Raw genomic sequence first — 20560 nt, forward strand, 5'->3', positions numbered from 1 at the left:
ACTAATAAAAATAATTGGGAAACAAATTTTAAAAATAAATAGAGAAGGCAAAAAAAAACCAAACAAACAAGTAAATGTTCAGAAGTTTCCTGGTGGTCCAGCGGTTAGCACTTCCACTGCCATGGCCTGGGTTCAGTCCCTGACCAGAGAACGAAGACCTTGTAAGCCATGTAGCTGAAAAATAAAAATGTGCAGAGTCACTGTGAGTCACTATTAGCACTTTACTTCAAGACATGAAGCTGTTGAGTAAGTGAATAGGCATAACATTCTCCTGGGTAGAAAGATTTAGATTTATTCTTATATTAATACAATTTAATAGAATTAGTTTGTAAGATCTAAAAATGTAATATAATTTAATACATTTAAATTTATGGAATCCCATTGGGTCTTTCTTGACCTTGACAAAGTTATTCTAAGATTTACCTGGAACAATAAATACCTTTATTGAAATATCCAAGATAATTTGTTTCTTATAAAGTAACTTAACATTTAGGAGAGGAATCCAGCCCCCCCCCCCCACCTTATAGGACATTAAACATGCCAATTTACAATCTAATAATTAAAATGGTATTTTTCTGGTTGAAGAATGGACAGAATAATGAACAGAACAGAAAGAAACTTTAGAAACATACATCACAATAGTCAGAGAAATATTGGACTGGATGGCTAATTATTTGGAAAAACTAAATCAGATTTCCTATCTCACAGTTTACATACAATCAAGTCAAATGCATTAAGTTTTTTTTTTTTTTTGACTGCATCAGGTCTTAGCTTCGGCACGGGGGCGCAGTAGTTGTGATACAGGGGTTTAGTTGCCCCTTGGCATGTGAGATCTTAGTTTTCAGATCAGGGAGGGAACTTGCGTCCCCAGCATTGGAAGGCAGATTCTCAACCACTGAACCACCAGGGAAGTCCCAAAATGCATTGTTTTAAATTTGAGATATAAATGCATATACTTGTTTCCACTGTAGATGCATAATATAAAGCAGACCTATATGGTGGAAATAAACACATGTATTCAACTGGTTGAGGGATGTCTAAGTGTGACTCACAGTCAGATAAAGGTATTCTATGAATAGTTCATGCCTTCACTGTGGTTGATCATTACTCTCAAAATATTACACTAACCCAATGAAATGTTGTTTCATGTTTCATGATCCACCAGTTGAAAACAGTATACACGTTCTTCTCTGGAATTATTTTCTCACACACACAAAATCATAAATGTGGAGGATATTTTCCAGTATTGGGCCCAAGTTTACCATGAGTATTTTTCTGCCATGAAATTACACATTACCTTTTAGACACTAGGAGACTGGGTCCTGAGTGGTCTCGACTTGAATTTAAACATGTCTAACTTTCAGAAATTTTAACTAGCAACTATAAATGGTGCGCCAGTGTGGGCAGTAGTTGTTCACAGCTACATTAAATGCTTGCATTCTGGAAATGCCTTTGCCTCCACAGCGTGTTTGTTTTGCTTTAGGCATTTTGCAAACAAGATGCTTTTGAAACAAAACTTTCTAACTCCCCAGGGGAGCGGGGGAATGTTTTGTCATTTTATTGTTTAGAAATGAAATGGATTCATCTACCTGCTACTAGACAAGCCTTTGTTAAGTAATGACCTAATTGCAGAGATTTCTGCATATATTTCCTACAACACTTCTAATTATACAAACTCATTCTTAGACGTTAGTGGTTAAGAAAGAAGGTGAAAGCTTCTCTCACCTCCTCCAACAGTTGTGTGTCTGGGGGAGAGCACACGCTGTGATTTGTGCCTCTAAAACAAGCCTAGCCCATTGTCCTGAGAAAGAGCCAGTTCTTTGGGAAACAACTTAGCCAAGATCCCATGTGAACTGCAGGATAAAATGCAGGGTTTCATTATAAAGCACATGGAACCCACTCCAGTACTCTTGCCTGGAAAATCCCATGGACAGAGAAGTTCCCATGGCGGGTGCGGTCCATGCGATCACAAGAGTTGGACACAACTTAGTGACTAAACCACCATTTCGAAAGGAAGGGAAATAATTTGTAAAGTTTTTATTGAAGTGTAGTTGATCTACAATGTGGTGTTGGTTTCAGGTACACAGCAAAGTGATTCAGTTATACATACGTATTCTTCAGATTCGTTCCCCTTATAGGTTATTACAAGATACTGAGCAGAGGCCCCTGTGCTGTACAGTAGGTCCGTGTTGGTTACCGGTCTTATATATAATAGTGTCACCTGTTAATCCCTATCTCCTAACTGATCCTCTTCCGCTTCCCCTTTGGTAACCATAAATTTGTTTTTGTGTCCCTGAGTCTCCTTCTGCTTTGGAAATAATTTCCTTTTTGTCCTTTTTGTTGCTGTTGTTGTTCAATCGCTCAGTTGTGTCCCACTCTTCGTGACCCCGTGGACTGCAGCACACCAGGCTTCTCCATCCTTCACTATCTCCCAGAGTCTGCTCAAATTCGTGTCCATTGAGTCAGTGATGCCATCCAACCATCTCATCCTCGGTCACCCCCTTCTCCTCCTGCCTTCAATCTTTCCCAGCATCAGGGTCTTTTCCAGTGAGTCAGCTCTTTGCATCAGGTGGCCAAAGTATTGGAGCTTTAGCGTCAGCATAAGTCCTTCCAATGAATATTCAGGGTTGGCTTTTTAAATCTTTTTTCCTTTGGATTCCACATACAAGTGATATCATTCCCTTCTGGAAGTGAGTTTTAGGAATATTATTTGATTGAGCCAAAGATAAAGACAAAATAAATTGAACATCTCCTTTTGGGCTTCCCTGATAGCTCATCTGGTAAAGAATCCACCTGCAATGCAGGAGACCCCAGTTTCATCCCTGAGTCAGGAAGATCCCCTGGCAAAGGGATAGGCTACCCACTCTAGTCCAACCAGTCCATCCTAAAGATCAGTCCTCGGTGTTCACTGGAAGGACTGATGTTGAAGCTGAAACTCCAATACTTCAGCCACCTGATGCGAAGAGCTGACTCATTGGAAAAGACCCTGATGCTGGGAAAGATTGAGGGCAGGAGGAGAGGGGGACGACAGAGGATGAGATGGTTGGATGGCATCATCGACTCGATGGACATGGGTTTGGGTGGACTCCGGGAGTTGGTGATGGACAGGGAGGTCTGCGGTTCATGGGGTCGCAAAGAGTTGGGCATGACTGAGTGACTGAACTGAAATGAACTGAACCTACTCTAGTATTCTTGGGCTTCCTTTGTGGCTCAGCTGGTAAAGAATACACCTGCAATGAGGGAGACCTGGGTTGGATCCCTGGGTTGGGAAGTTCACCTGGAGAAGAGAAAGACTACCCACTCCAGTATTCTGGCCTGGAGAATGCCATGGGCTAGTTCATGGGGTCGCAAAGAGTCAGACACGACTGAGTGAATTTCACTTCACTTTTCCTCTAAGTGACATTTTGGGGAACTTTTAGCACCAGATAATCCATGTCAGCAATTGTGTTAAATTCACTGAACACCACTTGACGGATCAAGTGACCCATTTCAATCTTACGGTTTTTACTTTTTTTTGCTCCGTTGCTTAGTCGTGTCTCTCTGCGACCCCGTGGACTATAGCCCACCAGGCTCCTCTGTCCATGGCCTTCTCCAGACAAGAATGCTGGAGTGGGTTTCCATTTCCTTCTCCAGGGGATCTTCCCCACCCAGGGATCAAACACGCGTCTCCTATAAGTCTCTTGCATTGAGGGCAGGTTCTTTACTGCTGAGCCTCTGGGGAAGCTCTTTTACTTGGTGAGGACTTATGTTTTCAAACCAGCGTGGAAAAGTTTCTCTCTTGTCCCCTAAGTTGAGTTCTTCTGGATAGCGGCAGCTCAGAGCCTGGCACCCTGGCGTGGGGTGGTTGCTTCTTAAATATTTACAGATTCAAATGTGTTTCTTGTCTTCAGATTCCTTTTTCTGCTGCCTGCAGCAGGAGATGAACCATGTCTTGTCTGCTGCTTGTTGGAAACTTCTGTGGTTCTTTTAAAAGATCTGGACCCAGTTGCGTTTAGGGGTGTTTCCTCCCCTGAGATGCTGGCGTTCTCTCTGGTCCCTGTGAGACGGCCCCGTACCCTCCCTGTCAATCAGGATAAAGGGGAGGAGCCGCTGGAAGGACGCCACACCCGCGTGCATTGAGCGCCTCCTGCCGGCCAGCTGCGGAGCTGGGGCCGGTGCGGGCTCAGCGTCTCGGGAGCTACGATTCCTGCTGTGATGAATCCTGCGGGCCTCCTGGAGCATCTAGTAAAAGGGCCATACTCAAGTGATACCAGAGTCACTTCATTCCAGGCAATGGCAGAAGCCCACCGCTCCTTTTCAAGTTACTTGGGTGATGTTCAGAATGACTGTCAGTCTCCACTTCCCAGTTCCATCACACTGGCCAGGAAAAGTCCTGCGAGGATTTTGGCTGCACCCGGGGCTGGGAGGATCGGGTTACGCTGGGAGAGGCGAAGAGGAGGCTGAGAGAAACTTTCAGATACTCGACAAACCCTGAACGCAGGCCAGAGAGACGAGAAAGCTGGTAGCTCGCTTGGCTCAGAGGCTGTGAGCAAAGAACTCTGAGACCCCGGGCTCCAGCAAGTGGGGGAGTGGTTTGGGGGAAGGCTGGTCTGGAGACTGAGGTCCAGTTTGGGAGGATCTTGAATGTCGGCTCTTTTAGTCAGTGAACAACTCTGTACGGGACACCCTGTTGAGCTCTGTTGAAGGGTGGGAAGGTTGGCAGTCTCCCTGTCCCAGCCTGGGGCAGGAGACCGGGACGTCACCAAGGTCACCTCACTCTGAGCTGGCTCATGGTTCTTGGCCCATGGCTGGTCCCATGGAGACTTTCTGCCCAGAACTTTTAGTGCCTGCTTCCAAGCCTTGACCTTTTGCTCATGGGGGCAGGACCTTCCCTGGGACTGAGGTAGGCGTTTGAACCCAATCCCTCATTCTGACTTTCTGATGGGAGGAGTCACACAGACGGTCCCTAAAGTGTTCCCTGCTGTCCATCCTGCACCTGACATGTGGGAGGGACTCCACATAGGTTTGTGCAGTAATTGCATCATGAACATGCAAGGGCGTGAATTTATTTACAGAAGAACCGAGAAAGACACAACCACGAAGACAAAGCAAAGTCTTCACTGTTTGAAGTGGCTTCTTATATCCAGACATCCTGAGGTCAGAACATCCACGAGTCTTAAATATTTTTAAGATACAAAGAAATGGACTTGTTAGTGGCTGTTTTTAAACTTAGCCAGACTGAGGCAATACACAGCCTTCCCTTTACTAGCCCAGAGCCTGAAAATCCCAGAAGCAGCTTGGACCACAGCGGCATCATCTGTGAGTGGGTGGATCGCTGGTGAGACTTGGCACCTGCAAGGTAGCATCCTTCATCCAGAGGTGTTGCAGGAGCTGATTACTGGAACATCATTCCTCCTGGTTGTTCTCCGTCCTCTATCAGAGGTCCACCCGTCACATCTTCTCCCTCAGGCATGGCTTCAGCCAGTAGAATGTCATGGTGTGTAGCATCGCCACACCCCAGCAGAACCCTGAGGGCCACCTGTGGCTTGGCTAGGTCTCCCTTTTCCCTCGCCGTGGGGCTGAGAGGGGCTGCTCCTCCTGTGAGGGGCCCTGAATGGCGAAAGCCTGATGCAGATAGTGCAGGGGAGGTGTTGCCCATGTTATTCCTAGAAGCTGTTGAGATGGGGCCCTGGGTTGTTACTGCAGCATACATGAGCAAAGCTGACTAATGAAGCAATTTTAAAATTTAATTTAGTTCAGTTTTTGGCCATGCTGCTCGACTTGTGGGATCTTAGTTCCCTGAGCAGGGATTGAACCCTGGGCCCAGGCAGTGAGAGCTCAGAGTCCTAACCACTGGACTGCCAGGGAATTCTTGCGACTTGTATTCTAAACTGTTAAACTACACAGAGTAGGCCAAAGGAAGCGTGTGTCAGGCCAGTGTGTTCTTTGAAACACAACGCCCACGCCCTCCCTGGCGGGAAGGCTGATGTGGTCTCGGTGCTTCTGGCCTGTTTCTACCTCTGCCTCCAGCAAGGCATCTGGGCCAGGACAGGCAAATGCCGCATACAGATTCCCCCAGGAGCGCCCTCCTTCCAGCCCCTTCCTGCAAGGGGACTTGCTGACCCCACCCACTCAGAAGACTCTTGAGAGTCCCCTGGACTGCATGGAGATCCAACCAGTCCATCCTAAAGGTAATCAGTCCTGAATATTCATTGGAAGGACTGATGTTGAAGCTGAAACTCCAATACTTTGGCCACCTGATGCAAAGAGCTGATTCATTTGAAAAGACCCTGATGCTGGGAAAGATTGAAGGTGGGAGGAGAAGGGGATGAGAGAGGATGAGATGGTTGGATGGCATCACCGACTCAATGGACATGGGTTTGAGTAAACTCTGGGAGTTGGTGATGGACAGGGAGGCCTGGCGTGCTGCAGTCCATGGGGTTGCAAAGAGTCGGACATGACTGAGCAACTGAACTGAACTGAACCCACTCCCTTCAAATGCCAAGGGAAAGTGAAAGCTTTCATCTTTTCTTTGCTGGCGGTAACACCCACATCTTAATCACAACCAGCGGTCTGTTAAGGAAGCCCTGTGGCATCAGGTACTGACTTGAAGTTTCAGAAACAGGTTCCCTCTCGATCACTTGGTCACTTCTGGGGGGGCTGCCCGGTGCTTTGGAGAACATGACATCTTTGTGTTTCTCCCAGCTACTGTCTGCTTTCTGCTGTCGCTGATGCTCATGGTGGGGCTCTAACCATCGACCTGTGTGGGGGGTGTGTGTGTGTGTGTGTGCACTCAGTCATGTCTGACTCTTTGTGGCCCCATGGACTGTAGCCCACCAGGCTCCTCTGTCCATGGGATTCTCCAGGCAAGAATACTGGAGTGGGTTGCCATTTCCTCGCTCCAGGGGATCTGCCCAACCCAGGGATCGAACGTCTCTTGCATCTCCCTGCATTGGCAGGTGAGTTCTTTACCACTAGCAACACTTGCGATGCCTGGCCTGGCTCAAATTCAGAAGGAAGGCAACGTGAGGATGAGGATTTTTCTCAGCAAACAGCCGATTTGGTGGACAAGGCCACCCTGGCCCCGTCTCCATCTGCCCTTGTGGCTGCGTGGAATCCACTAGCAATGTCTCCCCAGCTAGTCTCTGCGTCCAGCCCTGCTTCCAACTCCAGGGCTGCTTGGCTGGGCCTGTAAGGTCTCACTGTCGTGAGAAAAGAACCCACAGCTCTGTCAACTCGCTATTTTTAGGCCTGAGTGGACTTCAGCCAGTTCCCCGAGTGTAGTAATTACTCAGCTATTTTATTGAACAGAGCCTTGAAAAATGACAGCACACATCCTAACTCCACTCAGACATTCAAACGGGTTGAAAAATGCCACGCAGTGGATTCACACAGACGGTGACTGGTCTGCTTGCCCCGCACCATCAGGCTGGTCCTGTCTCCGTTTGTCTGTTCTGCTCACCCACACCCACCCGGGTGAGCTCACTGCCCGCACTCCATGCCAACAGGGAAGGGTTCCCTCCCAGACGCGCCTCTCCAGACCAGCTCCTCGTCCAAATGCACCACTTCTGTGGCCGGCTGCCTCCTGGGTATCTCCCCGGGATGTCAGGCCAGGACATCGCAAACCTAATGTTTCCAAAAGAGCTGCTTCCCGCTGCCTTGTGTCTCCATCTGGGAGAGGAAGGCTCTCAGTTCCCCCTGGCACCACCCTGGGGTCCCTTTATTCTCCCCTCTGCCTCAGTCCTCGGTCAATCCGAATGATTCTGCCTTCAGACTGCACCCGGGCCCCCTCACCACCCACCACCACGGTACCAGCATCCACATCTCTTCGGCGGGACGGCCACGGCCCCAGACTGGTCCCCTGTCTGGATCCCTCCCTCCTCCCAGTTCCCTCTACTCAGGGCGATCTGTTGGGAATGTAGACTGCCTCCAGCCCTGGGCTCAGCATCCTCTCGCCCTGGTCCGTGAAGGGGGACACGTGTCTGAGGGTCTTGAGGCCCCTTGTCTCTGGTCATTCAGTGTCACTCACGGACGTTCTTGACCCGAGTGATGGTTCAGCAGCGACTGGAAATAGGCATGTTCTGGCCCACGCGCCCAAGGGCTCGGTTTGCACAACAGAACAAAACAGACCCCCCGAGGGTTTGTCTAGGGATGAAGATCTATTAGAGAAATAGAAAAATGAATGAGTTCATCAGACCTGCGGAGCCGTGAGCTATTCTCTTCTGTCACCAGGGAAGTCGGAGCCTGACCAAGAGCGAAAAAGCAGGAAGCAGGGCCCTTGAGTGTGTCCTTCCACTGAGAGCATGAAAAAACTAGGAAACTGAGGATGTAAAGAAAATTCTAGTTTCTCTAAGAACCTCTGAGGGACTTCCCTTGTGATCCAGGGTTAAGAGTCTGCCTCGCAATGCAGGGGAAGTGGGTTTAATCCCTGGTCGGGGAACTAAGATCCCACATATGGCAAAGCAGCTAAGCCCAGGCATCATGACCAGAGTCTGTGCATTGCAACAAAAAATCCTGCATCCGGCAACTAAGACCCAGTACAGCCAAACAAATAAAGTATTTTAAGAAGAACCTCTGAGAAATAACATCACGAATATACGTGTAGGACAGGTGCTCTGTGCCCGTCACTCTGGTAAGCACTCCACAGGTATCGATTCTTTTAATCTTCACACAGCCCTATGCACGTGTGTGTGTGCTAAGTCCCTTCAACCGTGTCCTACTCTTTGCGACCCTGTGGACCGTAGCCCGCCAGGCTCCTCTGTCCATGGGATTCTCCAGGCAAGAATACTGTAGTGGGTAGACATGTCCTCCCCCAGGGGATCTTCCCAAACTGGGGATCGAACCGCATCTCTTAAGTCTCCTGCATTGGCAGGCGGGTTCTTCACCACTAGCGCCATCCTATGCATAAGTTCGAATCATTGTCACTGTTCTGCCAAAGAAGGAGACTCGGGCCACCCAGCTTAATCAGCTTGCCCGAGGCCCCACAGTCAGGAAACAAACAGGAGAGTGATTGCAGGGTGAACGGGCTCCCGCAGGCCCTGTTCCTAACCAAGGAAACTGGTCTTTGAGAACAGGTTGTCTGTCCCATTCAAGTGCTAAGGCAGAGGGAAGTTTCAGCAAACTCCTGAGACAAGAGCCTGGGTCCATGTACCTGGCACAGCTTCGCTGCGCAGGGCAGTGGCTTACGGATGCCTCGGGCAGTGGCAGAAGGGTTTGGACCTGGCTGCGGGTGACCTCTGTCAGAGGGGGACCCAGCCGGGGCTGCAGGAAGCGTCTGAGACTCTAGGATGTAACGCGCAGACGCTCAGGAAGAGCTTCTGGTTGTGGAGGCTTCTCCAGGGAGCCGGAGAGATGCTGAAGCCAGGGAGTCTCTGCGAGGCGACAGTGAGAGGCCTGCAAACAAGAGTCCTCCTGTTTCAGCTTCAGGTTGCCGGTTTATGTTGGAGATTTACATCCGCTGGCATCTATGGTTCTCCTTTGACCGGATGCGGAGTCCGGCTGGTGGTGGTGGTGACCGCTCAGTGTTTAGAGGAGCCCCTGGTCCGCTTGCCCAGGCGGGGGCTCCTGCGTGTCCTCTATCTGGGGGTCCTGCCCCGGGCTCCTCGCTGGAATCTCCCGGCTCCTCCCTCTTCCCTTCCTCCACGTGGAATCAATTACGGCGGGGCCCGATGATTTTACCTCCCAAACATCTCGCAGCAGCGTCAGTGCTATGTGTCTGCCAGACACATTTCCTTTCTGCTGGGCTCCCGGCTCGACTACACTTTATAGACTCCCCCGGTTAGGTGGGGCTGAGAGCCTGAGTTCTGGCCGCTGGGCGGCCCGCTGCAGATGTGGGCCATGCAAGGCCCGACCCCAGACCTCCTGCCGGACCCATCATCCTGCTCCTTCCCTCCCCTGCTGGTCCTCGGCAGGGTACCGGGGGAGCCTGCTGGGCCCAGGGAAGCCAGGACCCCTGGACGGGGTAGTCTGCATCCCTGAAGGACCTTCACATGCCCGCCCTGCCTACACCCAGGCCCCATCAGGCCCAGCCGGACGCAAGTATGAATGAGCGACAAACTCACTATGGCCTGCCGCTGAGATCTGAGGGTGTTTCCTCCAAGAGGCACAGCCCCTGACCTGAACAAGTTTATCTTCAATTAAATTTTCCTTTGCAAACCTAACACTGTGCTCGTTACTGACTTTCCAGTTCTCTCCTCAGGCCCTGGGTCCTCAGCCACTATCACCACCCTCATCCAGCCTTGTGCATCACAATTCTATCTCCTGAGGCAGAGTGAAAGTGAAAGTCACTCAGTCCTGTCCGACTCTTTGAGACCCCATGGACTATATAGTCCATGGAATTCTCCAGCGCAGAATACTGGAGTGGGTGGCCTTTCACTTCTCCAGGGGATCTTCTCAACCCAGGGATCAAACCCAGGTCTCCCGCAAGGTAGGCAGATTCTTTATCAACTGAGCCGCAAGCGAAGCCCGAGAATACTGCAGTGGGTAGCCTGTCCCTTCAATGGCACCCCACTCCAGTACTCTTGCCTGGAAAATCCCTTGGACGGAGGAGCCTGCAGTCCATGGGGTCACAAACTCAGTTGAACACGACTGAGCGACTTCACTTTCACTTTTCACTTTCATGCATTGCAGAAGGAAATGGCAACCCACTCCAGCATTCTTGCCTGGAGAATCCCAGGGACGGGGGAGCCTGGTGGGCTGCCGTCTATGGGGTCGCAGAGTTGGACACGACTGAAGTGACTTAGTAGCAGCAGCAGCCTATCCCTTCTCCAGGGGATCTTCCTGACCCCAAAATCGAAATGGGGTCTCCTGCATTGCAGGCAGATTCTTTACCAACTGAGCTATGAGAGAAGACCTCTGAGGCAGAGTGAGTCGCCTTAAACAACTCAGATCCTGTCCTCCTCAGTGCGAATCTTCTCATGGGCCTCCGATGCATCTCACATGCCGTCGGGTAGGATATGGCCTTCCCAGGCCGGGCCTCGGTCTACAGTGCCAGCCTCAGGCGAGATTTCTGTGGCCACCCCTGGACCTGGAGTCGGGGAGTGTGGCGCTCCTGTCCGCAGGGATGTTTCTCTCCCCAGGTCTAGAACATCCTTCCTCTGCACATCTCTCCCTCCCTCTGTTGGCTGACTTCCCTGTCCCCTCATCTGGGGCGGTGAGGAGTTAGACCAGACAGTCTGTCTGCATGGCATCTCCTGCATCTCAGGTTAGATAGGGACGTCTTGGGATGGCTGTGCTGCTGAAACGTGGTGACCCCTGCCCTGGAGGAACAGGGTGGAGGGTCTTTGGTGATGCTCACACCAAAGGTGCTTGAGGACACAGACCCATCTCCACGGTTGTCACACTTCTCAGAAAAGGCCAACCCTGAATTCAACTGAGAGTCTAGATCCAACAGACCAGTTTACAGAAAACAGAGGAGACTTCCTTGCAGGTCCAAGGGTTAAGACTCCACGCTTCCACTGCAGGGAGCACAGGTTTGATCCCTGGTTGGGGAACTAAGATCCTACATGCCACAGCCAAAAAGCAAAAATAAATAAATCAATAAGTGGGGTCAAGATTTTAAAAAAAGGGAAAAAAAGAAAATAGAGATGACAACGAACATGTCAAATGATACCACAAAACAGACTGTGGGACAAAGGAGCCTTATTTTTCAACAAAAGATTGCCACCCCCTTGACCCCCAAAAGAGAAAAAGATGAGGGAGAAATCACAGATTAAAAACCTGGGAAGATTCAAACCAACCATTGCAATTATAGAGCTTATGGGGAAAAAAAAACCAATTAAAATTTTATAAGATAATCAGATATCAATGATCCAGTAGTCATGTACAGATGTGAGAGTTGGTCCATAAAGAAGGCCCATAAAGAAAACATTGATGCTTTTGAACTGCAGTGCTCAAGAAGACTCTTGAGAGTGCCCTGGACAGCAAAGAGATCAAACAAGTCAACTGATGCTGAAGCTGAAGCTCCAATACTTTGGCCACTTGATGTGAAGAACAGACTCATTGGAAAAGACCCTGATGCTGGGAAAGATTGAGGGCAGGAGGAAAAGGGGACGACAGAGGATGAGATGGTTGGATGGCATCACTGACTCAAAGGACACAAATTTAAGCAAACTCCAGGAGACAGTGGGACAGGGAAGCATGGCGTACTACACTCCAAGGGAGTCACAAAGAGTTGAACATAATCACAAAGAGTTGGACACAACTTATCAACTGAACAACAACGGATATTGGTTATGGATCAGATATTTGATGATATTAAGTAAGATGTTATCACTAATACATTGATGTGATTAATACCATAGTTATGTTTTAAAACAAGAGTGCTTATAACTCAGAAATACATACTGAGATATTTATGGATGAAATATTATCTGGGATTTGCTTCAATATATTTGGAAGGAGAGAAAGTGGGTAAGGATGTTGGTGGACACATTTGACCATGACTTGATAATAACTGAATCTGGGTAATGAGTATATAGGGTTTCATTATATACATTCTTGCTACTGTTTTATAAATTTGAAAATGTCCATAATCAATGATGAAGATGATCACTCATTTTACAGAAATGCTCACCCCCAAGGTTTACTCTTTTTTTAAACATTTATTAAATAGATTTACAATGATGTGTTAATTTCTGCTGTACAGCAAAGTGATTCAATTAAACATATATTATACATATATATTCTAGATTTCCTTTAAGTAGTGGCCCCAGCGCTTGAAACTTTCAGAAAGTTCAGCCTCCACCTCAGTAGGAACAGAGCTCTTTGAAGGACACCTGTCTTCATGGACAAGAATCCTTGAGGCACAGCTCAGGTAGGTGGCTCTAGCCTTCTCTCTCTTTTTTCCTCATCGTATTATCTGCTTCCCAGCGACCAGAGATTATCCACAAGCCACAGGTACCCGCTGACTCTTCCTGTCTGGCTCTGTCTGTGTGGTAGCATGTTCTGAATCGCTGGCTGCAGTTGTTGTTCAGTTGCTCAGTTGTGCCTGACTCTTTGCAACCCCATGGACTGCAGCATGCCGGGCTTCCCTGTCCTTTATTATCTCCAGGAGTTTGCTCAAACTCATGTCCATTGAGTCGGTGATGCTATCTAATCAGTTCATCCTCTTCACCCTCTTCTTTTGTCTTCATTATTTCCCAGCATCAGGGTCCTTTTCCAATGAGTTGGGTCTTCATATCAGGTGGCCAAAGTATTGGAGCTTCAGCATGAGTCCTTCCAATGAATATTCAGGGTTGATTTCCTTTAGGATGGACTGGTTTGATCTCTTTGCAGTCCAGGGGACTCTTAAGAGCCTGCTCCAGCAACACAACTCAAAAAGATCCTTGCTCCTTGGAGGGAAGGCTATGACAAACCTAGACATTGTATTAAAAAACAGAGACATCACTTTGCTGACAAAGGTCCATATAGTCAAATATATGGTTTTTCCAGTAGTCCTGTAGGGATGTGAGAGTTGGATCATAAAGAAAGGTGAGCACTGAAGAATTGTGAGCAATACTCAACACTTATTTTAGGCCACTGAGTTTGGGGGTGGTTTGTTACTCAGCAGCAGCTGACTAATACAAACACATGCACAGTCTGATTTTTGTCAGTTGCTTATATCACCTATTTAGTTCCTGTGAGCAACTGAGTTAGGAACCTTGAATTAGATAGAGGTTTTCAAACTTTACTGTACTAAGAATTGTCCAGGGAGTTTACTTAAAAACTGATTCCTGGGCCTAACTTCCAAAAAGATTCAGTAGATAAAATGAGCCCCTGACATCTGCATTTTGACCAGCATGTCTGATTTTGGTACAGATCATTCATGAAACACACATTGGAAACCATTTGCTCAGGAGAACACTAAAACCGTGATGTAATCACAAATATTACCTCTCCTTAATATCAGGAAAGACAGAGAGTGGATTTTGGCCAAAGAAGGGTAAATGCTTTGTCAGTTAAGTAAAGAGAAAGATGTCCCCCTCCCTGGCATCTGAGACTGCATTTTGCTGTCAGTACTATTTCTTTCTTTCTTTTTTAAAATATTTATTTATTTTTATTTGGCCGCATTGGGTCTCAGTTGTGTCATTCGAGACCTTTTGTTGCCGCACATGGACTCTCTTCAGAGCGCCCGTGCTCAGCAGCTCTGGTGTGCGGGCTTAGTTGCTCCAGGGCATGTGGGATTTTAGTTTCCCAACCAGGGATGGAACCCAGGTCTCCTGCATTGCAACGTGAATTCTTAACCACTGACCACCAGGGAAGCCCCAGTATTGTTTCTTCATTTACATAAGGAAATGTTTCTTCTAAATCACATAAGAGGTTTATGATCAAATGTATAAATAACAAAATCTGGATATAATTACAAGAAGTTGACTGGTGGCTGAGGAAATCAGGCAAAGAGGGATTAGCTAGAGGTAAACAGCAAAGACGGAGTGGGAGGTCAAGGTTGGCCGGGGGGGGGGGGGGGGGGGGAGCTTAAAATGTAGAAAACAAGTAAACAATGACAAGCTGTGTAATAGATCCTGGAAGCTCGGCAATGCGACTGCCTGCTTTCATTCCCATTGGGTCAGTGAGGTGACTACTGGTCATCCCACCAGTTCAATAAGGGCCCACCGTGTGCCAGACACAGTCCCGAAGCTGGCCCCCACCAGGGAGAAGGACAGACAGAAATTCTTCTCCTTGTGGAGCTTACATTCCTATGCGGTGAGGGGACACAGATGGCAACGAACGTAAAGAAAATTTACATCGGATGGCATAGTGGGTTCATTTGTGTTCCCTGCCCCCTCCCCCTCAAAAAGAGATCTGGTCAAGCTCTCCCCCTGGGTACTAGTAGCATGTGACCTTATTTGAAGACAGGGTCACCACAGAGGTAGTCAAGTTAAGATGAGGTGAAGCGTGAGCCCTAATCCAAGGTAAACGGTGTCTTTGTAAGAAGGGAAAAGACACACAGAGAAAACTTCATGGAATGCTGGAGAGATTTATCCACAGCCTGAGGAACACCCAGAACTGCCAGCAACATCTAGGTGGCACAGTGGAAAAGAATTAGCCTGCCAATGCAGGAGATGCAAGGGACAAGGGTTTGATCCCTGGGTTGGGAAGATCTCCTGGAGTAGGAAGTGGCAACCTGTCTGGCATTCTTGTCTGGAAAATTCCATGGACAGCTGAGCCTGGGGGGCTGCGGTCCCTGGGGGTCGCAAAGAGACGCGACTGAGCACAGGTACAGACACTTCAGAAGAGTAAGTTTCTCCCCCAGAGCCCCCCAAGAAAGGCATGGCCCTGGTGACACCTTGATTTCTGATTTTTAGCCTCTAGGATTGTGAGAGAATGAATTTCCGTTGTTTCAAGCCATCTGGTTTGTGGTATTTTGTTATGTGGTCAAGGAAACTAATGGAGATAAATGCTAAGAAAAACAGAGCAAGGAAGGGAAGGAGAGAATGCTGTGGGTCAGGTTTGCAGTTTAAACAGAGCCACTTGGAAGTCCTCCCTAAGACCTGAGAGCCGGGAGGCACGTCTGGGGTAGAAGCGTCCCGGGCAGATGGACCAGTAAGTGCAAAGGCGGTGTATCCACTGCTTGTGATGGAGTAGGCTAGGTGACCAGACAAGGCAGGGACATGCAGGTCATAGTACGGCTAAGTGAGAAGCAGAGCCCCCAGAGGGTTTGGAGCAGAAAAGTGTCATGATTCTAATTTATTTAAAATCAGCACTTTCTCTTTTTTAAGGCTCACTCGGGTGGCTGTGGGGAGACAATGCCAAAGGGGGCAAGAATGGGTTGGGGAAAGCCAGCTAGAAGGGACTGTTTAGGTTAAACCTATGGAAGCTTGGGGCTTCCCGGGTGGTACTAGCCGTAAAGAACTGGCCTGCCAATGCAGGAGGCACACGAGATGCCCCCTTTGACCACTGGGTTGGGAAGATCCCCTGGAGGAGGGCATGGTAACCCACTCCAGTATTCTTGCCTGGAGAATCCCGTGGACAGGGGACAGAGGAACCTGGCAGGCTGTGGTCCATGGGGTCACAGAGTCGGACACAACTGAAGCAACTTAGCATAGCACATGGAAGTTTGAAGGGGCTGTGGGTGGAGGGTGGGGTGGATGAGGCTTTTGGCCGTTGGCAGGTGAAGCCTAGAGGGTGTATTGGCTCTGGAAAGAGGAGGCTGGGATGAGTCCGAGGGCTTTGGCCTGAGTCAGTGGAAGCAACGAGTTCCAGAATAACAACTGACTTGTTTTGTGTATTTTCTGTGGTTTATTTAACTGGACATGTTCTAATCCTTGATCATAATTTCCACATGTACCATATACAGGTACTGAGCAATGTCTGAACACAAATAGCCACTTTTATCAAGTAACATCATTTGAGGGAAGGAAAAAAAAAAAACAACCCAAAAACCTTGGCATGCAATACACGGACTTTTTCCTGTTGGTAGGTTTCCAGTGTCAAGCACTTAGCGCAGTCTACTCATCTGAGATACCAACAATTATGAGACCATTTAAAATCTGCTTTGTTCCGACGGGAAAGGCGTCCAGGCTGCGGGGTTGGAAGGAGGCGAACAGCCTCAGGGCCCTGGCTCGGCCAGTGAAGTCGCCTGGCCCAGGAACGCCCTCCCCGGGTCGGGCCAGGCCGGGTGGGGCCGCCGGGTCCGGCAGGCAGTTTTAGCTCCCCTGGCACAAGCAGACTCGCTCTGGACCTCACCGAACGTGTGTGGTCAGCGGTGTGTGCCAAACACCGCCAGCGTCAGAGCGGCGGGCTCAGAGCACCCTGTGGACACGGGAACGCACAGGGCAGACGGCTGGGCGAGTAGCTGATGAATCCTGCGGACCCCGGACCAGCTTAGAAATCCCAGGTCACCGCGGCCTGCTTCCCTGATGGGCAGCGCCGCCGGGCCGGCCTCGGGAAGTCACACAAGTGAGCTAAGCTGCAAGCTTGAGCTTCCTCTTTCCCCTTAGAAATCATTTTTAAAAGCATAACAACGGCAAACAAACAAACAAAATAAGCCTGTGAGGCGGGATGTGTATCTTCCTTTGGAAACAGTGGAAGAGAGAAGCTGTGAATATTCAAAACGATTCCTGGTTAGTAAGATGGGGTATGAAAAATCTACAACTCATATCAGTTTTTGAATTCAGAGGAGAAGGCTTAGCACCACGGGTATGCGCTTTAGGCGTTACACTCACAACAGAAATTCAATGTTAACACCTAAGTCTTGTGTGAGAGTGAGAAAGGACTTAACATTTATCTCTTCAACTATGAAATGAGGATAACGAAATGAGGATAACAATGCCTACCTCACAGGGACGCTGACCTTAGCCCACCCCAGCAGTCCATAGCATTGTTTGCATCGTTATGAGATTCATGCTTTATTACTTTTGCTATGATTTATTACTATTAGCTCTGTTTATGTCTCCTAAAATTGGGGGGGGGGTCCTAGATGTATTTAATTATAATATTAAAAATTAAAAGAAAAAGACTGAGGAAACGAGCAGATGAGGGTCCCCCCCCCCCCGCAGGGTGTGGGACCGGCTCCTCACAAGGACGCCGGCGAGCACGTGGGCGGCGCCGACACCGGTGACCGCGGCGTGACCAGCCGCCCGCGGGACCCTGGTGGACCCGAGGGGGGCTTTGGGACATCTCTATTCTGCCCCTGGTGCAGCGACCGCCCCGCCGAGGGGCCGGTCAGCTCCCTACGTATGGCCGGCGGGCCGGCCTGCTGAGGGCGAGGACGCGGAAACGTCCCCCACAGGCGGCACGGGACTCAGGCTCCCGCGCATGCGCTGCGCGGACTAGCGGCCGCCGGGCACCCAACACGCATGTCTCCACGCCTCGGCCTGCGCGTGGTGGAGGGAGGTGCGGCCGGCGGATGCAGACGGGGCCGAGGGCGGTGCATAGCCCCGCGGCTTCCCCCTCTGCCCCCGCCGCAGCCCCAGTCTGGTCCAGAAAGGCCTACGAAGCCGGCGCCCCCCTCTTTCCAGCCCCTCCCCCGTCTCGTATCCTTCCGACGCGGTGCCCCGCCCCTATCTCCTTCCCTCCCCCCACTCCCTCTCCACAGATGGAAGGGAACGCCAGCGCGCAGGCGCGGTAACCCAGGCGGCGGTGTCTAGTGAGGATTTGAAATCGGCCGCGCGTGCGCACTGCCGTCCGGGCCCGGGCACGGGAGGCCGCGCTTCCTGCCCGCCCGCCCGCCCCCGCCCCCCACCCGGCTCCCTCCCCGCCCCTCATTGGAGCGGAGGCGGCGGCGGCGCCCCCTCCTTCCCCCGCGCCCCGTCGCCGCCGAGCGTGTCTTTTCGCCGCCGCCTCCGCCACCGCCGTTGCTGCTGGCAGGGACGCGGAGCTAGCGGCGCGAGCTCGCCTGAGGGCTCGGCTCGCGGCGGCGGCCGCCCTCCCGCGGGTCCCGGGCCGCGCGGCGCCTGGGCCCGCCCCCCTCCGATGGCCTCCGCCGCCAGCCCGTGTGGAACGCCGCCGCCGCCGCGGCCCCCGCGCCGCCTGAAGGGAGCCTGACAGGCCCTAGCAGCACCGCCGCCGCCTGCCCGGGGCGCTCCCCGCCTCCTCAGAGACCGCCGCCGCGAGCCGGGACCCCGACGGGAGCCGCCGCCGCCGCTGCGAGCCGGCCCGAGGCGCGGCGCAGGCCCGCCCGCCCGTGCGTCCGTCCCCCCGTCCGTCCGTCCGTCCGTCCGTGCGCGGCGCGGCGCGGCGCGGCCCGGGGGCGGGGCGGGCGGGCGCGCGGGCCCGCGGGGCGGGCGCGTGGATGGATCCGCGCGTGGCCTGGATCCAGCCGGAGCAGAAGGGGCCGGCCAATGCCCTGTGGATGCAGATCTGGGAGACCTCGCAGGGCGTGGGCCGCGGCGGCGGCTCGGGCTTCGCGCCCTACTTCTGCCTCAACTCGCCGGCGCTGGACACGGCGGCAGCGGCCGCGGCGGGGACGGGGGCGGCCGGGCCGGGCGGCGGCGGCGGCGGCGGCTTGGGGGGGCCAGCGCTGCCCGCCGCGTCGCCCCCGCCGCCTCCGCCGCCGCCCGCGCCCGGCGCGGCCGCACTGCCCCCCGCGTTGCTGACGGCGCTCGGGCCCGCGGCCGAGGGCGCCCGGCGCCTGCACAAATCGCCGTCGCTGTCGTCCTCGTCCTCGTCCTCGTCGTCGTCGTCCTCGTCCAACGCCGAGTCGGGCACCGAGAGCCCCGGCTGCTCCTCCTCGTCCTCCAGCAGCGCGTCGCTCGGCCGGGCGGGCGGCGGCCGCGGCGGCGCCTTCTTCCACTTCGCGGACGGCCCCCCGAGCGCCCCCAATGGGCACGCCGGGCCGCGCGGGCCCGCGCCCGCCGGCTCCCCGCCGCCGCAGCACCAGTTCCACCCGGGCCGCCGGAAACGCGAGAACAAGGCCAGCACGTACGGCCTCAACTACCTGCTGTCCGGCAGCCGCGCGGCCGCTCTCAGCGGAGGGGGCGGCCCCGGGCCCCAGGCGCCGCGGCCCGGCACGCCATGGAAGAGCCGCGCGTACAGCCCGGGCATCCAGGGGTGAGTGCGCGCGCCGGGGCGGCGGGGGTCGGTCTCGGCCACGAGGGCCTCCCGGGGCTGCGCCTTGGGCGATCGAACGTCCCCACCCGGGGCTCCCATGTCGTTTGGAAGGTGGGTGTCGGAGGCCGACGTCCGACTCTGCGAGGAGCCTGTTTAGTTTCTTATTTTCATATTCAAAGTATAAATGGGCGGTGTGTCGAGATTCTAGAACTAACGGTGCAGGAAAGGGCCCGCGGCGTTCTGCGCGTGCAGGTGTTTTCCTTTTCACGCTGGCTAAACTGGAAAGGGGCAGAAGGAAACAGCAACCCATTCCAGTATTCTTGCTGGACAGAGGAGCTTGGCGGGCTACAGTCCATGGGGTCGCAAAGAGTCGGACCTGACTGAAGCCACTTAGCAAACGAACTGGAAAGGAGGTCGCATACTTTCCAGTACTACCCCCCCCCCCCACCCCAGCCGCGCCAGGTTAGGAACCTTTTGTCAAATGGAATGCAGAGGGGTGTTTTATGTTAACTTGCAGAAGCTTTTTAGTATTGTCGGGAACTTGAATCGAGTTGAAGGCAAATGTTGGTTAAATGTTAACTTTTTTACCCCCCGCGGAAATCCATTTAGAACAGGACTAGATTTTTTCGGTAGCGATACAGTTTAACCAACAGCGAATTTAGAAACGACTTTCTGGTGAAGGGGCTTGCATATTGTGGTTTAATTTTGTGCCGAAATTGCCAGATAGCGTCATCTGCAGGTTTTTTAATGTTAGTAATGTTCAGAAAAAGTAAAAAACGTTTGTAGCAACTGGTTATTCTCTGGAAGTGTCATCTCTGTTTAAGTACTTCCACTGTAAAGTAGTTAGCCTCCAGCTAATAAAAATAAATGGAAAAAAAAATAAAGAGTCCAAGACTTAGCTGGGGGGGGGGGGGGGAAGTATTTCCACATCAGCCTAATGGGGATTGGAAGTTCCTTTTACCGTTAGAGCAATTACAGAGGCCAGGACCTGTGAGGAAGGTGGGTGTGTGTGTGGGAGCTGTCCCAGGTGAGGCTGTCTCAGGTGTGAGTGCTACTTACCGAGCCCTGTGCTTTTCTGAGCACCTGAAAACAAGGTATCCATAGGCAGGTT

General features: G+C 51.7%; 1 protein-coding gene across 1 annotated transcript in view; it reads left to right on the plus strand.

The window, feature by feature from the left end:
• The first annotated feature begins 18638 nt into the window (after positions 1-18638).
• Positions 18639-20560, plus strand: part of TENT4A (terminal nucleotidyltransferase 4A) — a 39390-nt gene continuing 37468 nt past the window's right edge. The window contains exon 1 of the mRNA XM_020900305.2: positions 18639-19449. Coding sequence (XP_020755964.2) covers positions 18692-19449 — 758 coding nt within the window. The 5' untranslated portion in view covers positions 18639-18691. The remainder of the gene's footprint in view (positions 19450-20560) is intronic.

The sequence above is a fragment of the Odocoileus virginianus genome, chromosome 14, assembly GCF_023699985.2.
Source record: "Odocoileus virginianus isolate 20LAN1187 ecotype Illinois chromosome 14, Ovbor_1.2, whole genome shotgun sequence".
Taxonomy (NCBI): Eukaryota; Metazoa; Chordata; class Mammalia; order Artiodactyla; family Cervidae; genus Odocoileus; species Odocoileus virginianus.